The 18532-nt window shown below is 49.4% G+C and overlaps 1 protein-coding gene across 2 annotated transcripts; it reads right to left on the reverse strand.

Moving 5' to 3' along the window:
- Positions 1-9386: 9386 nt before the first annotated feature.
- On the reverse strand, positions 9387-17691 carry LOC101934822 (zinc finger protein 436-like). 2 transcript variants are annotated; one of them, XM_065562383.1, is made up of 4 exons: positions 17372-17691; positions 15183-15309; positions 14455-14568; positions 9387-14099 (listed from the first exon to the last, which is right to left on the reverse strand). In XM_065562383.1, exons 2-4 carry the CDS (start codon positions 15307-15309, stop codon positions 12619-12621), a joined length of 1722 nt encoding a protein of 573 aa, XP_065418455.1. In that variant the 5' UTR covers positions 17372-17691; the 3' UTR covers positions 9387-12618. The 2 variants fall into 2 exon arrangements, with proteins under 2 accessions (XP_065418455.1, XP_023957478.1); XM_024101710.3 differs by having other exon boundaries at positions 9387-14102; positions 17372-17690.
- Between the last annotated feature and the right edge of the window lie 841 nt (positions 17692-18532).

Below are 18532 nucleotides of genomic sequence, written 5' to 3' on the forward strand. Positions count from 1 at the left end.
CTTCCCACAGCTCCCATTGTCCTGGAATGGCAAACCGCAGCCAGTGAGAGCTGCAATCGGCTGAACCTACAGATGCCGCAGGTAAACAAACCATTCCGGCCCACCAGCGGATTTCCCTGATGGGCCGCATGCCAAAGGTTACTGATCCCTGGTGTAACTCATTGTATGCACTGCTTAAATGTGAATGGCTGTTGTCCTTTGCAGACTCACAGACACATTAATATTAGAAATGGAAAAGCCCCATTAGCTCAGGGAATCCATGGCCAACACTATGTCCACTGGATCCCCCTTGTCCACGTTTGTTGACTCCTTCAAAGAACTCTAATAGATTAGTAAGACACGATTTCCCTTTACAGAAACCATGTTGACTATTGCTCAACAGTTTATGTTTTTCTATGTGTCTGACAATTTTATTCTTAACTATTGTTTCGACTAATTTGCCCGGTACCGACGTTAGACTTACCAGTCTGTAATTGCCGGGATCACCTCTAGAGCCCTTTTTAAATATTGGTGTTACATTAGCTAACTTCCAGTCATTGTGTACAGAAGCCGATTTAAAGGATAGGTTACAAACCATAGTTAATAGTTCCGCAACTTCACATTTGAGTTCTTCACATTTGAGGTCACATTTTGGATACAAATCTCTCTGATCAACTTCATCCTGAGGTTCTCACTGTTTTATAGAAGACTCTGGAATTACCTATTGAATGGGAAAGACTAACCTAAATTATATTCTAGAGATGTCACATCCCTGGGGACTGGCTGCCTCAGGATTGCGGGGATGGAATATGGGCCTTTCACTGCTGGGGCACTTGTTACCCTTCAGCCCAGGACAGCAGTGGTCAAGAATCTTTCCCACCCAAGTACTGTTTGGAGACCTGTGTGGAATAAGCTGGGGAGGGGGGAGTTGGTGTATCAGTCTAGTTCCTAGTGAACAGATTTCTATAACACTTAATATGAGACCTTCCTGTCCCTCAGAGCATGGAGGCCAAGATTTGAATTGGCCATAGAGACTCAATTCCCCTTTTATCCCCAGAGGTGGTCGCTCCAGGCCACAGTTGAAGTAGGTTTCACTGGCAGAGCCTGTGCTGCACCTGCTCTGAGGCTGGGAGAAGTAGATGAATTCTAATTTCAGGCCCATTAGAGCAGCAACTTTCACTGACAGTAAATTATGATGTGTCACTAAATGAAATATAAGAATATGAAATTTTTACAAACTGGCAGAAAAATGCAGAGAATCCAGGAGAGATGCTGGGACCTAGTCACAAAGCAAACACTCTGAGAGCAGGGAATCCAAGGAGCTGAGATTAGAGAGATGCGGAGTGAGGTGAGTGGGGCAACAGAGTCTCTGTCGTGCCCACACAGGATATGGGTAAATGGGGAGTGGGTCACTGGCTGGCCTGTCAAGCTCCTCATCTCATTCTGGCCTCAAAGATGAGGGTCAGACTGTTGGCTTCCCCAGCTTCCTTCTTGCCTCTGCCCAGCCTTATCCTCTCAGCAATCGGGAGATGCTTCCCCCTCCCCTCATCATTCCTCTTGGGGCATCATGTGTAGCTCATTAGATTTCAAGAATGGTTTCACTCAGCACTTATAAGGAAATTCCTGTCTCTCTCTGGCATTGGTGCAGCAAGTTCACACTTCACAGCTTCAGTTGTCTGGCTCTCAAGAGAACAGTCAGTAGTTTCCCAGCTCTGTGCCCCCTCACCTCCCACCCTCTCCTCCTCCTGACTGTGTATCCCATCTCTGCAGGGATCAGGCCATACCTCCATGCCCCATTCAGTCTCGGACTCCAGCAGTATGAATCTAGCACTCACCTTCGGCGTTCATGCTGAGAGATATTGATAACGTTCATTGTTCAAACGACACAAAAATCTCCTGACAAAGGGTAAAAAAAAAAGTAAAAATAAAATAAAAAAGACCCTTCTGGCAAATGATCATTTGTCTCGGAAAGTCCTCAATAAAACTGTACTACTTCCTGTCACATTAAACTAATATCAAAGTATGTGACAAAACAGCCTTTGGGAGGAGAGAAAAACCAACACTACAAGGTGGGCTACAAAACACTTTCAGGTTCATAAAGTGAAATCCGACAGAATTATAACTCCAGAAAAGAAGGAAAACAAATGTATCCATTTTCTTATGAACTGGCTAAACCTGCTGTACTCAGCACCTCCTCATTATTTGGTTGTGTCATTTACAAAAATTTTAGAATCGTCCTAATGCAAAAACAAAACAAACAAACAAAAAGACAATTAAAATCTGCCCATCTCCAAATATTCTGGACTTGGCTGGAAAAAACCCAGAAGCCATTTTACCAATAGATGGAAATGGAGACTTGGTGTGAGTGAGAAACAGTACAGACAGGACAATACACGGCTTCTGGCCCCTTGAAAGCTGGAGAGGTGGGGATGAGTTAATGTCCACTAGGTTTTGACACCCCTGTCTCACATTTCAGCTGTGGATTATAGGACCTGTTCACCTCCAGTCTAACTCACCAGGGAAGCACCTGACCAGATTCAGAAATGCAGACCCCACCACTTCTAATAACCGAGGGGACAGGAATCCCTTAGCCAGTGAAGTCACATTCTTATAATTCTCCTGCATGACGTCCCTGCAGAGGGCTGTCTGACCAGGGTCCAGCAGAGCCTCCTGCCCCTCTGTGAAATACACAGCCACCTCCTCAAAGGTCACCGGCATCTGCAACAACAAATGTTCCCTACTGAACACCTGCTGTCCCAGGGGAGGGAGGAAGGAAGCTCTTGGGATGGCAAGTAGCAGAATCTCCCCCAATCAGAGCAGCCAGGAGGCTTCAGGGGGTGGCAAGAAAGTAAAAGATCCTTGTCCCTCCCAGTACACAGAGGAGGGCAGGGTCTTCTCATTTACCACGCACCTATTAGCTACAGGTTGATATAGGGAGCAGAGCTCCGAGCAGGTGACAGGGATAGGAATCCCAACAGCTTCCTCTAATGTTTCTTATAATCACAGAAATGTAGGGCTGGAAGGGACCTTGAGACATCATCAGACGCAATCTCCTGGCTAGTGAGTTCAGGCTCCAGCACTGGGCAGTGGGAAATGTTCCCAGCCCTGTGCAGGGAGTTTTGTTCCTGTTTCAGAAATGGGGGAATGTTCACCCCCTGCCAGTGGGCCTGTTCAGAAAATCAGGTCCAGATTGAACATGTCCCAGCAGGTTTAACACATCCTGTCCCCTTCACTGCCTCACTCTGTGTATTTACTGTCCCTCCCCCTGTAGAGCAAACCTATCAGCAGCTTCCCGAAAATCCCCTACCTAAGCTGGCTCCACCACAGCCAATTCCCTGCCCCTCCCCTGGTAGATGAGACTATCTGGAGTTGGAAATGGATGTTAATATTCAGCCTGTCAGAGAGAGAAGGGAAATTGCGGAGGTTTCGGAAGGAGCTTTAGTCCATTTCACTCCCTGATTAGCCGCTGGCTCTTCCTCTGCAGACAGAAGCTCCCACTGAGACAATTTTAAACCCTCCCAGAAAAAGAGTCTCTGAAGCAAATGCTATAAAAAAGCAGGATCAAAAGAGCCACTTTGGGAGATTCACCCTGACATTGTCCTTGAGGGCAGCACGTCCCCCCACCACTGACTCAGCAGTGAAAAGAATTGGCTTCTCCTCTCTCTGTTCCTCACCTTGTTCCCAGGAAAGTCAATCTGCCCAGGGTGAGGCAGTGAATGGATCTGGGCAGGGTTGGGAGCTGGGAACCTCTTTCTCCACTTATTGCTCCTGCTGCCCCTTCAGTCTCTTTCCTGTTTTCCCAGTGCTTTATCTGCAATGAAACAGGGGCTGAGGCAAATTTTTACTTTCATAACTGACGCTGCAAGCCCAGACATTCAGGGACTAGGAACTACCAAGCCTAGAGGTGTTGGAGCTCAGCCCTGGCATAAATTAAGCACTGCTTTCTCCCCTCCCCTCCTGTACAATTTCACCAACAGGTCCCTCGAAAGAGGCCATTTGCGCAGAATCACTTTCCTGCCCTGCCCATCCCCAGCACTTTCACCCAGGTGTCTCCCATCACCTGGAGCAGAGGTTCTCAACCTATTTACCATTGTGGGCCACATAGGTGGCCCATAATGTGTTATGTGAGCAGGCTGCATCCAATACTCCCTGTATTGCACTGACGATGTCACCTGGGCTGCATCTGTGTGCTCATTGGGCCTGCAAGTGGCCCACGGGCTGCAGGTTGAGAACCACTGACCTGGAGTCTCGGCTCAATAGTTGATGTTTGCAGAGACCAAAGCTGTCCCAGAGGCCTGGTTCTAGCCATCAAAGAAAATCCCCACTTTAATGAGGGTTTCTCCCAAGCACAGATCCCACTGGCCGAGCAGCAGCTTCTCAGTCTGGGCTCACAGATCACAATGGAGGAGGCAGCAGCATCTGACCCACATAAACCAACTCCAGAGCTCTAATACCATGAGCAGAGAGAGACCAGTTGGTTAGTTATTGGACTAACTTCTGCTTGGGGAAAGAGACACGTGTTTGAGCTACTTAGAGCCCTTCTTTAGGCCAGAGAGAGGCAGACACCAGCCTCTTCTCCCTCAGCAATACCCAAGGCCTGCTGGTGGCAGCAGCTAATGACTGAGCCCCCCAGGACACCCAGGCAGATGCTGATCCTATTCGCTCATCCAGCTCTATCCCCTGCTGTTCTGGGGGTGACTCTGAGCCCTGATTCCTGCTCAGAAATCTAAGAGGGGCCCTGGTCCGTCCTGTCACCCCAAACAGTCCCAGTCAGGAGCCAGAGCCCAGATATCATGAGTTTGGCTTAAGAAAATAATGAAATAGTGTGTCTGTTGTGGGCAAGTTCTGTGGGGATATTCGCCTTTAGCTTCAGAGCCCTTAGGGCTTAGTCCTCTGCCCCACCCCCGACCCCATGGAAAGCTCCAAGACAAGCAAAAGGCAACTTAAAGAAATGAACAAAGAAGCCAATATACATTTTGCTGCGAGCCAATGGGAGCTGGCGGCAGCTTTCCTGGGCATAGAGCAGGGAATTGCAGCCAGCTCAGCTGGGAGCAGCCTGGGGACAAACCCTCCCCCTGCAGCCAGGCTGGCACCAGGAGGCACCGCTCCCTGGGGGGGGAGGGGGAGTAGGGATGGGCAGGTTCTCTTACATTCCCTCCAAGCCGTGCCCTCCCTGGGAGCAGGGGCTGGAACCCGAGAAGGGGTAGGCTGGGGTCTCTGCACTGGGAGAGGCTCCTGGGGAGCAGCGGGAATGTTACTGCTAGAGATTTGCCTCTCCAGGCTGCAGTCAGGGCTCCTGGGTCCCCAGCAGCAGCCGCCGGGGCTTGCGGACCTTGCAAGGAGCGTGGGCTCCCCGCAGTGCCCCAGGTACTGCAGCAAGTGCGATTCATATTGTACCCCCTTCCTGCCCCCAGGACAGAGTGAACCCAGCAATTGCTCCCAGAGCCGCATCCTAGCTCTTCCTGGGTCCTAGCGATCAAGGGATTGCACTGCAGCCCCCCTGCCACAGAACCTGCCTACTGGGGGCCCCATGTCCCCTGGGAATGGGCAGCTTCTCTCAGCATTAACGGGACATCATGCATAGAAGCTGGTGTGTCAATGGGCAGAAAGGAGACATCCAGATCCCAGGGAAGGGGGAGACGGGGGGTTTCTGTGGAGACTGGGGATTGTTCCAGAGCATCCCCAATATCAACCTGGTCATGCGGGTGATGGGTCCTGGTCCGAGAGAGGCAGCCCAGAACCAGGAGCAGTAGGAAACACATTTCTCGGGGACACTGACTCTGTGTGTGATTCACTCTGGTAACAGATGGGCAGAGGGAGCAGATTGTCAGAGACAGTCTCTTGTCTCCACACCAGGCTCACTGGCTACTAGCCCTGGGCCGGAGTTACAAGCTCTGCTCCCCTAACTCGGCTCATGGAGCTGTCAGTGCTTTGCCATCAGGTTCCTCTGGTTATTCATAGGGCTGGATTAACCCATCTGTGGGCTGTTGGCAAAACCCACTCATGTCCTTCTCCTGTCTGGGTCCCCCATGTGGGCACTGTCGGCAGCTCCCCATGCTGCACCTGGATGTGGGCGGTGAAGCACCAGGTGGTCCGGTTCCGGGGCTGCTGCTCTGCGCACTCTGCATAGGCCATAATGTCCCAGCACAGTTATGTAAGGGGGAGGGGAGGCTCTGGGGCCAAAATTGAGCGAGTGGCATTGTGCCATGTGGGTTGCAGCACCAAATTTGGCCTCAGGCCCCCTCCCCCTCAGAAATGGGGTAGGGAACTGGGACAAACCTGAGGGGGCAGTGGGGCAGCCACATGCGAGATAGGCCAGGGAACACTTAGGCTACATCTACACGACAGCCGGGACCAACGCTCAGATTGATCCACCGGCAGTCGATTTAGCGGGTCTACTGAAGATCTGCAAAATCGACAGCAGATTGCTCTCCAGTCGACCCTTGTACTCTACCCCTGCCGAGAAGAGTAAGGTAAGTCAAGGGGAGAGTTTCTCCCATTGACCTCCCGCGGTAACTCAACCTAAGGTACGTCGACTCCAGCTACATTATTCACGTAGGTGGAGTTGTGAAGCCTAGGTCGACTTACTGTGGTAGTGTAGACATAGCCTTAGTGTGAGGAGTGTGCTGGGGCTTAGGTATGAAATAGGGATCAGTGTGCATAGTCTGAGGCAGCTGTATGCATGTCCATTACCAGATTTGTTGGCATGAGGGGGAATTAAATGACGGAAAATTAGGTGCATAGGATCTTTAGACACCTTCAGAGTTCGGCAGCAGCTCAGTGCGGGAGGCGGTTGAGGATCAGTGGCCTCTAAATGGCAGATTCTGGTACCTAAAGTGAAAGTAGCAGCCCGGCACCAAAATCTTTTTCAGGAGCTACCCCTGCTTCCTAACCTGCTCTGACAACCCCATTAGGCCCCTATCTACAGCCTCAGCTGCCTAATACCTTAAAAAAAGTCCAACCTGAAGTCATATTTGAAAAGAGGCTTTTGAAAAACTTACCCAAAACCTAAACCTCAGTTTAACATAATCTGGGTCCACAAGCACTAAAATACCTTACTCAGAATAGTATGGTGCTTTGAGGGGAAGCACTATATGGCAGGATCTGACAGTCGGTGCTAAATGGCTGAACAGACCCATTGCTAATGATTATTGCTAAAGCCAGTAACAGATTTACTTTTCTCAGAAAATGTGATAAATGAAGGGGGAGGGGGAGATGATAGCTCAGTGGTTTAGCTCAGTGGTTTGAGCATTGGCCTGCTAAACCCAGGGTTTTGAGTTCAATCCTTGAGGGAGCCATTTAGGGATCTGGGGCAAAAATCTGTCTGGGGATTGGTCCTGCTTTGAGCAGGAGGTTGGACTAGATGACCTCCTGAGGTCCCTTCCAACCCTGATATTCTATGATTCTATTCTATGATGGACACCCAGTCCCAGCCAGTTAGCTGTAAAATCCCTCTTGGTAGCTGTTCTCTACTTGCTTTACCTGTAAAGGGTTAAAAAGTCCCCCAGATAAAGAAGAGGAAGTGGGCACCTGACCAAAAGAGCCAATGGGCAGGCAATTTAAAAATTGAGAAAGAAACTTTCCCTTTGTCTGGGGTTGTTCTCTCTGGGCTGAAGAGACGGGGCAGCAGACATACTGTGTAAAGTTTGAACCAGATATGAAAATCATCAGATCATATCTAGAACTACTTTTAACAACCCAAATATGTAAGTAAATTAGTAATGTTTAGAAAGACGCAATTAGGTTTATTTCTGTTTATTTTTAAGGCTTGTGGACTCCTCTGTGCTAACCCCAGATGCTTTTGTTTGCTGGTAACCTTTAAGCTGAACCCCCAAAAAGCTATTTTGGGTGCTTAATTTTTTGTAATTGCTCTTTTAAAATCTAGCAAAAGCCTAAGTTCCAAATATATTTTCTTCCTTTTAGTTTTTAATAAAATTTACTCTTTTTAAGAACAGGATCGGATTTTGGTGTCCTAAGAGGTTTGTGCATATGCTGTTTGATTAGCTGGTGGCAACAGCTAATTTCCTTTGTTTTCTTTCTCAGCTCCTCCCCGGAGGGTGGGGGTGAGGATAAAAGGGCTTGAGGGTACCCCACAGGGAGGAATTCCCAAGTGCTCCTTCCTGGGTCAAAGGGGGTATTTTGCATTTGGGTGGTGGCAGCATTTACCAAGCCAAGGTCAGAGAAAAGCTGTAACCTTGGGAGTTTAATACAAGCCTGGAGTGGCAAGTATTAATTTTTAGAATCCTTGCGGGCCCCTACCTTCTGCACTCGAAGTGCTAGACTGGGGATTCAGCCTTGACAAGGGGTAAGTGCTGTAATTCTGGGAAAGAACAATTGGCATATTTCACACATAACAGAAGTTGAATACCTGCTTTAGGTGCAGAACCTCATTCTCTCAGCAATCGAGAGGTGCTGCCCCCTCCCCTCACCATTCCACTTGGGGCATCACTCGTAGCCCTTTAGATTACAGAGTCACTTCTGACATTGAAAAAATCATTATGTTGGCTGTTCTGCATATTGAGATTGTAAGCTCATTCCCTTAGGAGCTGTCTCTCATGATGTGTATATACAGTACCTAGAACAATATGGCCTTAGGGTATTTCTACACTACCTGCCAGATCGGCAGGCAGCGATCGATCCAGCGGGGGTTGATTTATCGTGTCTAGTCTAGACGCAATAAATCGACCCTCCAAGCGCTCTCCCGTCGACTCTTGTACTCCACCACCGCGAGAGGCGCAGGTGGAGTCGATGGGGGAGTAGCCGCAGTCGACTCACCGTGGTGAAGACACCATGGTAAGTCGATCTAAGTACGTCGACTTCAGCTACGTTATTCATGTAGCCGAAGTTGCGTAACTTAGATCGATATTTCCCCCCCTCTTCCCCCCCAGTGTAGACCAGGTCTTAGTCTTCTGTGGAGCCTCTGACTGCTGCTGTATTAAAATTAAAGGTATTAACTCAGACACAATTACTTGGTAATCAGACATGAATTAATTTGGGGAAAGTTGTGATATGAGGAACAGGCCAAGCATCAACAGAGAGAGGTTCCCAAACCCAGCAATCTAAACTCCCAGTCCCACAAAACCTTATTCAAATGTTTAATTTTACTACAGCAAATAGCCCCATTGATTTAAACGGATCTGAGTTAGAATTAGGCAGGTGGTAAGGCTGAGAGAGTGGGGATCTTGGGATGAAACCCAGTTCAGAGAGTAGAATCACTTCAGCCATATTATACGTATATCAATTTGTGAATATACTGCCTAAAATTTAGCCTATGACAGGGCAGAGGTGAGGTTGTATGGGTGACCTCACTGTGTATTTCCGTACCAGACCATGTTAGCATTGCTTTTACTGTTAAACTCCACTCTGAATCTGCTGGGTATTTAATGCAAAACAAACTACACTTGGAGTGTGAGAAACTAAATTTTACTTTATTATTCCAAAGAACAAAAAAAAGACAGACTCCTTTCCCCAGCCCAGCTCAGCATGGTACTTTACTTCCCCAGCCCAGCACATTGCTATGCCCAAATCCCCAAGACACAAAGCAAACACTCAGAGAGCAGGGAATCCAAGGAGCTGCGATTAGACAGATACAGTGTGGTGTGAGTGGGATAGACAGCGTCTCTGTCATCCCCACACAGGACACTGGTAGATGGGGAGGGGTGACCAACTGGTTTGTCAGGCTCATCTCCGTCTGGCCTCTATGATGGGGGTCAGCCTGGCTTCAAGGCTAGTCCAGACCTGTTGGCTTCCCCAGTTTCCTTCTTGTCTCTCCCCAGGCTTCTCCTCTCAGCAGTCGGGAGATGCTGCCTGCTCCACTTATAATTCATCTCTGGGCATCATTTGTAACCCTTTATATTTCAGGGACTTCACCCAGCACTCACAAGGCAATTCCTGTGTCTCTCTGGCATTGGCACAGCAAGTTCAGTTTTCAGCATCAGCTGTCTGGCTCTCAAGAGAAAAGTCTGCAGTTTCCCAGCTCTGTTTCCCCACCCTCTCCCGCTCCTGACTGCATCTCACATCTCTGTAGGGATCAGGCAGTAACTCCATGCCCCGTTCAGTTTCGGCCTCTCAGAGTGTGAATCTAGCTCTCATCCTTGGTATTCGTGCTGAGAGATAGTGATAATTTTCATTGTTCAAACACACAAAAATCTCATGACAAAGGGTAAAGAAAGGTTACAATAAAATAAAAAAGGACTCTTCTGGCAAATGATCGTTTGTCTCATAAAGTCCTGAATAAAACTGTGCTACACCCTGTCAAACTAAACTAATATCAAAGTATGTGACTAAACACCCTTCAGAAAAGAGAAAATCCAGCACTACCAGATGGGCTACAGAACACATTCAGGTTAGATAAAGAGAAATCCCACAGAATCATAACTCCCAAAAGAAGGAAAACAAATGTATCCATTTTCCTCTGAACTGGCTAAACCTGTATTCAGCACCTCCTCATTATTTGGTTGTGTCATTTACAAAAGTTTTAGCATTGTCCTGATCTAAAAAAGAAAAAGAAAAAAAAGCCAAACCTAAAATCTATCCCTCCACAAATATTCTGGACTTGGCTGGAAAAAGCCTAGAAGCCACTTTATCAATAGATGGAAACAGGGGTTTAAGCTCAGAAAGCTCAAACAGAGCTTTGGGATTCATTTGAATTCCCCCTCCAGGTCTTGGACACTCATCTCTAGCCCTCAGGAGTCTGAGTCAGGATCAAAAGAATCAAAGTGTGATTCCTAAGCATGGAGAGCAAAGAACATTGTGACAAGAGCCATCCTGGGAGGTGGAGAGAATGGGGAGAGGATAAACTCTCTAAAGCTCAGACAGAGGCTGCTGTGTCGGGGTGAAGTGTGACAGCGAAGGGGAGAAGAGGGAACCCCTCCAACTCACCCCATCACCCTCAAATAACACAGAACCCAAAACACCACATTTTCCTATCCCTGGTCCAGCACTTTTAGGATCTGTTAATTCTGGTCTTTAAGGGAGTCAATGTACAAAAAATAATTTATTTATTTATTTTGCATAACCTGGAGCAATGTGAGACTATGTAGGAATGAGACAATCTCTCCCCAAAGGGGGAACTCAGTGACTCTAACAATCACTCTGCTAAAGGGGGATGGAATGTGTAAGATGGTTGGGGTCAGTCTAGTTTAGGAAAAGTGGAGGAGGGTCAGGGGAGATTTGCTAGCTAATCCCAACCACTTTTCCCACCACAGAGAGACCCTTGGAGGATGATGCTGTGGAGGCAGAGGTGGGATCCCTAGACCTTTAGTCCTCCTACAAAAGACCCTGTGGAAATCAGTCCCTCTCAATGGAGCTTTCTGAATGCAGAGGATGCAGGGAAAAAGGGGCAGAGGGGGTGAGTGATACAAGCAGCACCTCTCTTCCCGGTACTCTCCGCTCTTAGCCCATGATCCCTAATATTTGATTTCTCCAGCACCCTCTGCTTCCAACATCCACCAGACCCAACCATTCAATCCCCCAGGTTCCTATCCAAAACCCATCCCTCCTGGTCCTTTCACACTTGATCCCCCAGAACCCAGCACTTTCAGGGATTTAGGGAGGGGAAGAGTTGCCAGCCCCAGGGACATTCACTCTGCAGGGACCAGCTCCAGGTAAGTGGGGGAAACCAGGCCAGGACTGCTGGGAAATGGGGGTGAGGTGGGGACAGGCATCCAGAGTGAATGTGAGGCCTGGCCCAAGTATCCCTCTCCTAATCTCCATGGAAGGGGCATCACGTCTGGGAAGGGAGAGGGGGGAACTTTATCCAGGCACAGGGAGCTTCTGGAAGTGTTTCTCTCTCCCTTCCCCAAGCAAGTTACCAGGAGGCAGGAAGGCCCATCAGTTCAGCAGCCAGGGCTGCAGCAGGGGCTGATAAGGACTTCTCCTCTGCCTGGGGTTTGCTTAGACCAGGCAAAAACAGAGGGTTGCTGATCAGCTCAGGGTCAGCTGCTGCTGGAACCTGCCCCCAGACATGGGCAGCTGGATACCTGGGAGCCAAATGCCACTGCTGTGTGTGGGAATTAGGAAATGGAGTTTTTACTTTGGTCAGCCCTAGTCAGGGAACTGAGAGAATTTCTCTCCTGTGTGGAGGAGTCTCTTACGTCCAGTATGGTGTTAGCTCCATCTAAAGCATTTTCCAAGATAAAGACATCCGAGAGGGCTCTTCCCTGGGTGGATTTGCTGATGCTTGATGCCGTGCGAGCACCAAATGAAGGCACCCCCACATTCAAGCTCTTTCTTCTGTAAATTATCTGATGGGGACTAATGTGTGAGCTTAGAATGAATCTTTTTCTGCAGCCATTGAAGCTTTTCCCACAATCTAAGTATTTATGTGCTCTCTCTCTTTCGTAGATTGTCTGTGAAACAAGGTTTGAGCTTCGAATGAAACTTTTTCCACAGTTGAGGCATTTATAGATTCTGTCCTATGTGAATTCTCCGATGTTTAGGAAGGTATGACCTGGGATTGAAGCTTTTCCCACCATTCAAGTATTTATGTGGATTCTCTCTTATGTGGACTGTCTGGATGTGTAATAAGGTGTGAGTTCTGACAATTTCACAATTTCCCCCCTTGTGGGTTCTCCCATGCTTAATAAGGCCTGTCCGCTGACTGAAGCTTTTCCCACAGTCCAAACATTTATAGGGTTTCTACCCCATGTGGATTCTCCCATGTCTAATAAGGATTGAGCGCCAACTGAAGCTTTTCCCACAGTCCAAACATTTATAGGGTCTCTCTCCCATGTTTTTCCCATCATCCAAGCATTTATGGGGTCTCCGTCTTGTGTGAATTGTCTGATGTCTAATAAGGTGTGAGTCCTGACTGAAACTTTTCCCACAGTCAAAGCATTTATAGGGTTTCTCTCCTGTGTGGATTTTCTTATGTCTAATAATGCTTGAGCACCGACTGAAACTTTTCCCACAGTCCAAGCATTTATATGGTCTCTCTCCTGTGTGGCTCCTCTGATGTGCAATAAGGGCTGATGGTCCACTGAAATTTTTCCCACAGTCCAGGCATTTATAGGGTTTCTCTCCTGTGTGGATTTTCCTATGTCTAATAATGCTTGAGCACCGACTGAAACTTTTCCCACAGTCCAAGCATTTATATGGTCTCTCTCCTGTGTGGGTCCTCTCATGTGCAATAAGGGCTGATGGTCCACTGAAATTTTTTCCACAGTCCAGGCATTTATAGGGTTTCTCTCCTGTGTGGGTTCTCTGATGTTTAATCAGAACTGATTTCTCATTGAAGCTTTTCCCACAGTCCAAGCATTTAAAGGGTTGATCTCCTGTGTGGGTTCTCTGATGTTTAGTCTGAGCCGATCTCTGACTGAAGCTTTTCCCACAGTCAAAGCATTTATAGGGTTTCTCTCCTGTGTGGATTCTCCTATGTCTAATAAGGCTTGAGCACCGACTGAAATTTCTCCTACAGTACAAGCATTTATAAGGTTTCTCTCCCGTATGGGTTCTCTGATGTACAACAAGGGCTGATGGTACACTGAAACTTGTCCCACACTCAAGGCATTTATAGGGTTTCTCTCCTGTGTGTGTTCTCTGATGTTTAATTAGAGTTGATTTCTCATTGAAGCTTTTCCCACAGTCCAGGCATTTATAGGGTTTCTCTCCTGTGTGGGTCCTCTGATGTGTAATCCGACCTGATCTCTGACTGAAGCTTTTACCACAGTCAAAGCATTTATAGGGTTTCTCTCCTGTGTGGATTCTCCTATGGTTAGTAAGTCCTGAGTGCTGACTGAAACTTTTCCCACATGCAAGACACTTATAGGGTTTCTCTCCTGTGTGGATTCTCCTATGGTTAGTAAGTACTGAGCGCTGACTGAAGCTTTTCCCACAGTGCAAGCATTTATTGGGTTTCTTTTCCTTGTGATTTGTCCGCTGGGCTGTGGTTTCCTTGAGATCCTTGCCGCCTCTTTCACATTCAATGGATTCATCCACTTTCTTTATTGGGCGGTTTCCCAGGTTTCTCTCCGACCTGCGCAAATTACTGCAGGCTTTTCTCTGTTCCAAGCACTTGGAAAAATTCCCTTCAGCTCTTCTCAAAAAGGTTCCCTGCAGTTCCACTTCCTTGGGACCTTCCTGCTGTGGATTCCCCTCCTTGTTCTCACTCATTGTCTCATCTGCTGGAGGAGAGAGAGAATCCAGGCAGGAGTCATTGCCTGGGCTAGTACAAAGGACACAAAGGGGAATAGAAAAGTGGGAAAACACAACAACTGTTGGGGAGACTGAGAAATTGGATTCTGTCTCCATATCCCATCCAAACATTCACAGAGAAGTGAAGTCAGGGAAAAAACTCCTGATAGCTAACAGGGTGGGTGGGAAGCCATGAGCGATATCTGCCATGATGATATGACACCTGCTGACCACAGCCTGACCTGGGTGAGATGAGGCAGAACTGAGGGGGCTCACACCACATTTTCAGCTTTTTCCTTCATTTGCCATATACCTTGTGTGTCAGTGTCACTGACCCCTCACCTGTGCATGTGCCTCTTGGGATCTTCCTTTCCTCAGAGACCTGGAGATCTGGGACCCACGGCTCTTCCCCTGCTTCCAGCCGGGCAATCAGGTCAGGTTTAGAAATGGGGAGTCCTGCTCAGGGGGTGAAATCAGGCATGATGTGAGTGCACTGAGGATTGGTGGAGTATGTCCTCACAAAGGGCACATCTTGAGATTAAACTGACTCCATGATTTCCTGGGGGGTTGTGGGAGCTAAACTGATGGGAACATGGTAACTGAGCCCCCTTGGGAGAGGCAGATGTCTAGGGGAGGGGGGAATTGTCACACCCTTACTAGGAGTTTTCAGGATCTGTGGGCTCTGGGGGACTTGCTGAGACACAAACAGCTCTGGTGTTAAACTTCTGTCTATGTCTAAACCACCAGAGCCCAGAGTCTTCCCCACACATGGAGCTATTCCCAGGAAGTGAGGTGAACAGAGATCCTGTGTGTGAGTGAGAATTAGTGCAGATAGGATAATACACAGCTCCTGTGAAAGCTGGAGGGATGGGGATAAAATAGCATGTCCATTAAGTTCATGACTCCCCTATCCCATTAGAGGGGGTATGGAGGTGAATGGCTCTCTCACACTGGGGCTGTGGACTATGTGACCCTTTCTCCTCTAATCTCACTGAGCAAGGAAAAACCTGACCAAATGCAGGAATGCAGGCCCTATGGCTTCAAATAGCTGAGGGTAAATGAATCCTTACCCAGTGAGGTCACAATCTCATAATTCTCCTGCATGACATCTCTGTAAAGGGCTCTCTGACTGGGGTCCAGCAGAGCCCCCTGCCCTTTGGTGAAATACACAGCCACCTCCTCAAAGGTCACCGGCATCTGAAACAACAAGTGCTCCCCACTCAGTACCTGCTGCCCCGGCCACAATCCCACTATTCACGGAGGAAGAAGCACAAAAATAGGACAGCTCTGGGAGGGCCAGAAGAGCGGAATCCCACCCCACCCTGTTCAGAGTGGCCAGGAGGCTCCAGGGAACAGAGAGGTGGTGAAGGCTCCTTGTTCTTCCCAGCAGACAGAGGAGGGCAGGGTTTTCTCATTTACCACACACCTACCTACTAGGCACAGGCTGATGGGGGAAGCAGAGCTCTGGGCACGGAACAGTGACAGGAATCCCAACACCTTCCCTTTGTATTTCACTGCAATCTCTGGCTAGAAGGTTCAAGCTCCAGCACTCTGGTCTCTTTCCCCTGCCCTATCCAGGGAGTTGTTTCCTCTTTCAGAAACGGAGGATTGTTAACTCCACCCACAATGGGCCTGTTCATAAATCAGGCCCTAGGCTGAGCATGTCCCAGCAGGATTATCACACCCTGTCCCTCTCCCTGCCTCACCCTGTGTATTTCCTGCCCCTCCCCCTTTACAACAACCCTCCCCAGCAGCTCTCCTCAAAATATCCCCTACCTGAGCTGGCTTCCTCACAGCCATTTCCCTTCCCCGGCCCCTAGGAAGATGGGATGATCTGGAGCAAAATGTATTTTTTATTCTGCAGGCTGTCAGGGTGAGTAGGGCAATTGGGGAGGTTTCTGAATTAATTTTAGTCCATTTCACACTCTGATCCTCCCCCTGGGCCCTGTTCAATCCTGTCAACCCCAAACATTTAACATTCAGGAGTCAGACCCCCAAAATAATGAGATTGTTTTAAGAATATGGAAGTCTAAATTGGGAGTAGGGTATGGGAGGGGGATATTTACCTTGTAAATTCTGATCCCTTAGGGAAAAGTCCCCTGCCCACTCCCTAATGTTTGACCATTTCTAAGGAATAAGATTCCCCCCTGGGTGCTGGACGGGGCTATGGTGACCAGACGTCCCGATAAAATCGGGACCGTCCCGATATTTAGGTATTTGTCCCGCGTCCCGATTGATCTTCAGTCGGGACGCTGCACTCCGCTTTTTTTTTTTTCCTCCGCCGGGAGCACTCAGCTGTTCTTGGCTTTTTTTTTTTCTTCTCCTCTGACTGCGGGTGTATCAGCACAAAACGCAACACTCAGCTGTTTTCCCTTGGTTTTTCCCCCCCCCTCCTGAAAACCAGAGGCTGAAGGTATGCATAGCTAAGGGAGGGTGCATAATCTCCTCTGACTGCCCGCAGCACTTGGCTGTTCTCAGCTCCCGCCCCCGACTGCCAGCAGCACTGGGCCACAATAGGGAATTGGGAGAGGGAGCTGTTTGTGTCGTTACACCGGCAGCACTCGATTTTTGGTTTTTTTTGCTCCGCCAGTGACCCCCCCCCCCTTGTGTCCGGATATTTTCTTCCTGTCATCTGGTCACCCTAGACGGGGCAGCCCCCTCTTCCTCTACTACCCCATGGGCTGGGGTAGCTGCCATTGTATCTCTCACCATCCCTCTCTCTTCTCCTATCCTCTGGCTCTCCCTTCCCCAGCCAGTCTCCACTTGCTCTCATATTCTCCCTCCAGCTTCCCCACAGCCCCTCTCCCCACATCCTGTCCCCTTTCCTTCTCTTTATCCTCCCCCCCACTCAGAGTTTCCCTCTATTCCAGTTCTGTTCCCCTGAGACCCACAATTCTCCCCCTGATTCCTGGGTATTCCCTCAGCCTCCCTTCAGCAGTCCCATAGTCCCATCCCGCCCCCAGCATCCCTGTCCCCTCACACATCCCTGTTCTCCCCTCAATGCCCTCTGGCTCTCAGAGCCCCCTGCCCCTCTTCAACCCCCTTCCAGCTCCCACACCCCTCTGGCTCCCCACATGTTGCTATCCCACCCCTAATCCCTCACATTCACTGCAAACTATGGGAGCTGGCAGCCAGCTTTCCTCTGCCCAATGCAGGGAATCGCAGTCAGCCCAGCTGGGAGCAGTCTGGGGCATCCCCCTGCCCCTGCAGACAGGCTGCACCGGGAGCGTCTTTCCCTGGGGAGGGGGGCAGGTCTCACCTTCTATCCACGTGGGGCTCTGCCTGGGAGCAGGGCTCTGGGTCCCAGTAAGGGGGCGACGGGACAGGCTGGGGTCTTTGCACTGGGACAGTCTGTCGGGGAGCAGTGGGACTGTTCCTCCCCCGCCTGCAGCCAGGGCTCTGGGGTCCCCAGCGGCAGCAGCCGAGGCCCGGGGGTCTTGCAACAGAGTCACTGCAGCGACTGCTATTCACTTCCTGCTGCCAGGCTGAGTGACCCCGGGAATCGCTCCGCCCGGCGCCTTCTGGGTCCTAGCGAGACCGATTGCACTGGGTCTCTTTTCTCCACATGTCTCTGTCTGCGAGCCCTGGTCTGAGCCTCGAGGGCTGTTCCCCTAGTTAAGGGCGTGGAATTGCGAGTGCTATGCCGCCAGCTTCCTCTGGTTACTTGTAGGATAAAATTAACTCATCACTGGGCTGTAGGAAAAAAACCTCCAATTCTCTCTCTTTCTCTCTTTGGCACTACATGCTACCCTTCACCCTGACTGGTAGCTGTTTGACATCTGTGTATTCTCCCTTTTGCTGCCATACAAGTTGCTGCTTCTGCCTTTCCCCATCCTGCAGTCCCAGGGCAGTAAGTTGTGCTGGATGGAGGCATTCCCACCGCAATATAGTACCTCTCACCTTTCCCCATTTTCTGGTCCAGGGGTAAGAAACTGTGATGGACGGGGTTAGTCTATCATAGTTTTACCACCTCTGCCTTTCTCTATCCTTTGGTCCAGGGCTGGTAAATTCTGACGGATGGGGACATTCCCATCAAAATTTGCTATCTCTCACCTTTCCCCATCCTCTGCCTTTCCCTATCTCCTAGTACAGGGGTGGAAACTTGTGATGGATATCGGATATGCCTGTCACAATTTTCTACTTCTACCTTTGCCCATCCCCTTCAGGGGTGCCAGAACACGGGGGCGGGCCCAAGGGACACAGCCTGTCCACTTTTCTCCATGGTCTAGCCCCCAGTCCCTCCTCTTTTCCCTGAGGCCCTGCCCCCTGGCCAGGCCAGATTCAGAAGCTGGAGCCCAGCCCAGGTAAGAGAGGCCATGGGGAGCCCAGGCAGCTGTAGGGAGACATGGACTCTCCACCTGCCCAGGATGGGTGTGTGTGTGTGTGTATGAAAGAGCAGCCTCTGGCCGATGTCCCCGTC

Source organism: Chrysemys picta, chromosome 12 (assembly GCF_011386835.1).
Source record: "Chrysemys picta bellii isolate R12L10 chromosome 12, ASM1138683v2, whole genome shotgun sequence".
In the NCBI taxonomy this organism is placed as follows: domain Eukaryota; kingdom Metazoa; phylum Chordata; order Testudines; family Emydidae; genus Chrysemys; species Chrysemys picta.

Coding starts and splice junctions, on each gene's coding strand:
- LOC101934822 (XM_024101710.3), bottom strand. CDS start 15,309: ATGCCGGTGACCTTTGAGGAGGTGGCTGTGTATTTCACCAAAGGGCAG. Junction 14,569..15,182: donor TGAGATTGTGACCTCACTGG/GTAAGGATTCAT, acceptor CCCCCTGAGCAG/GACTCCCCATTTCTAAACCT. Junction 14,103..14,454: donor CCCAAGAGGCACATGCACAG/GTGAGGGGTCAG, acceptor TCTCTCCTCCAG/CAGATGAGACAATGAGTGAG.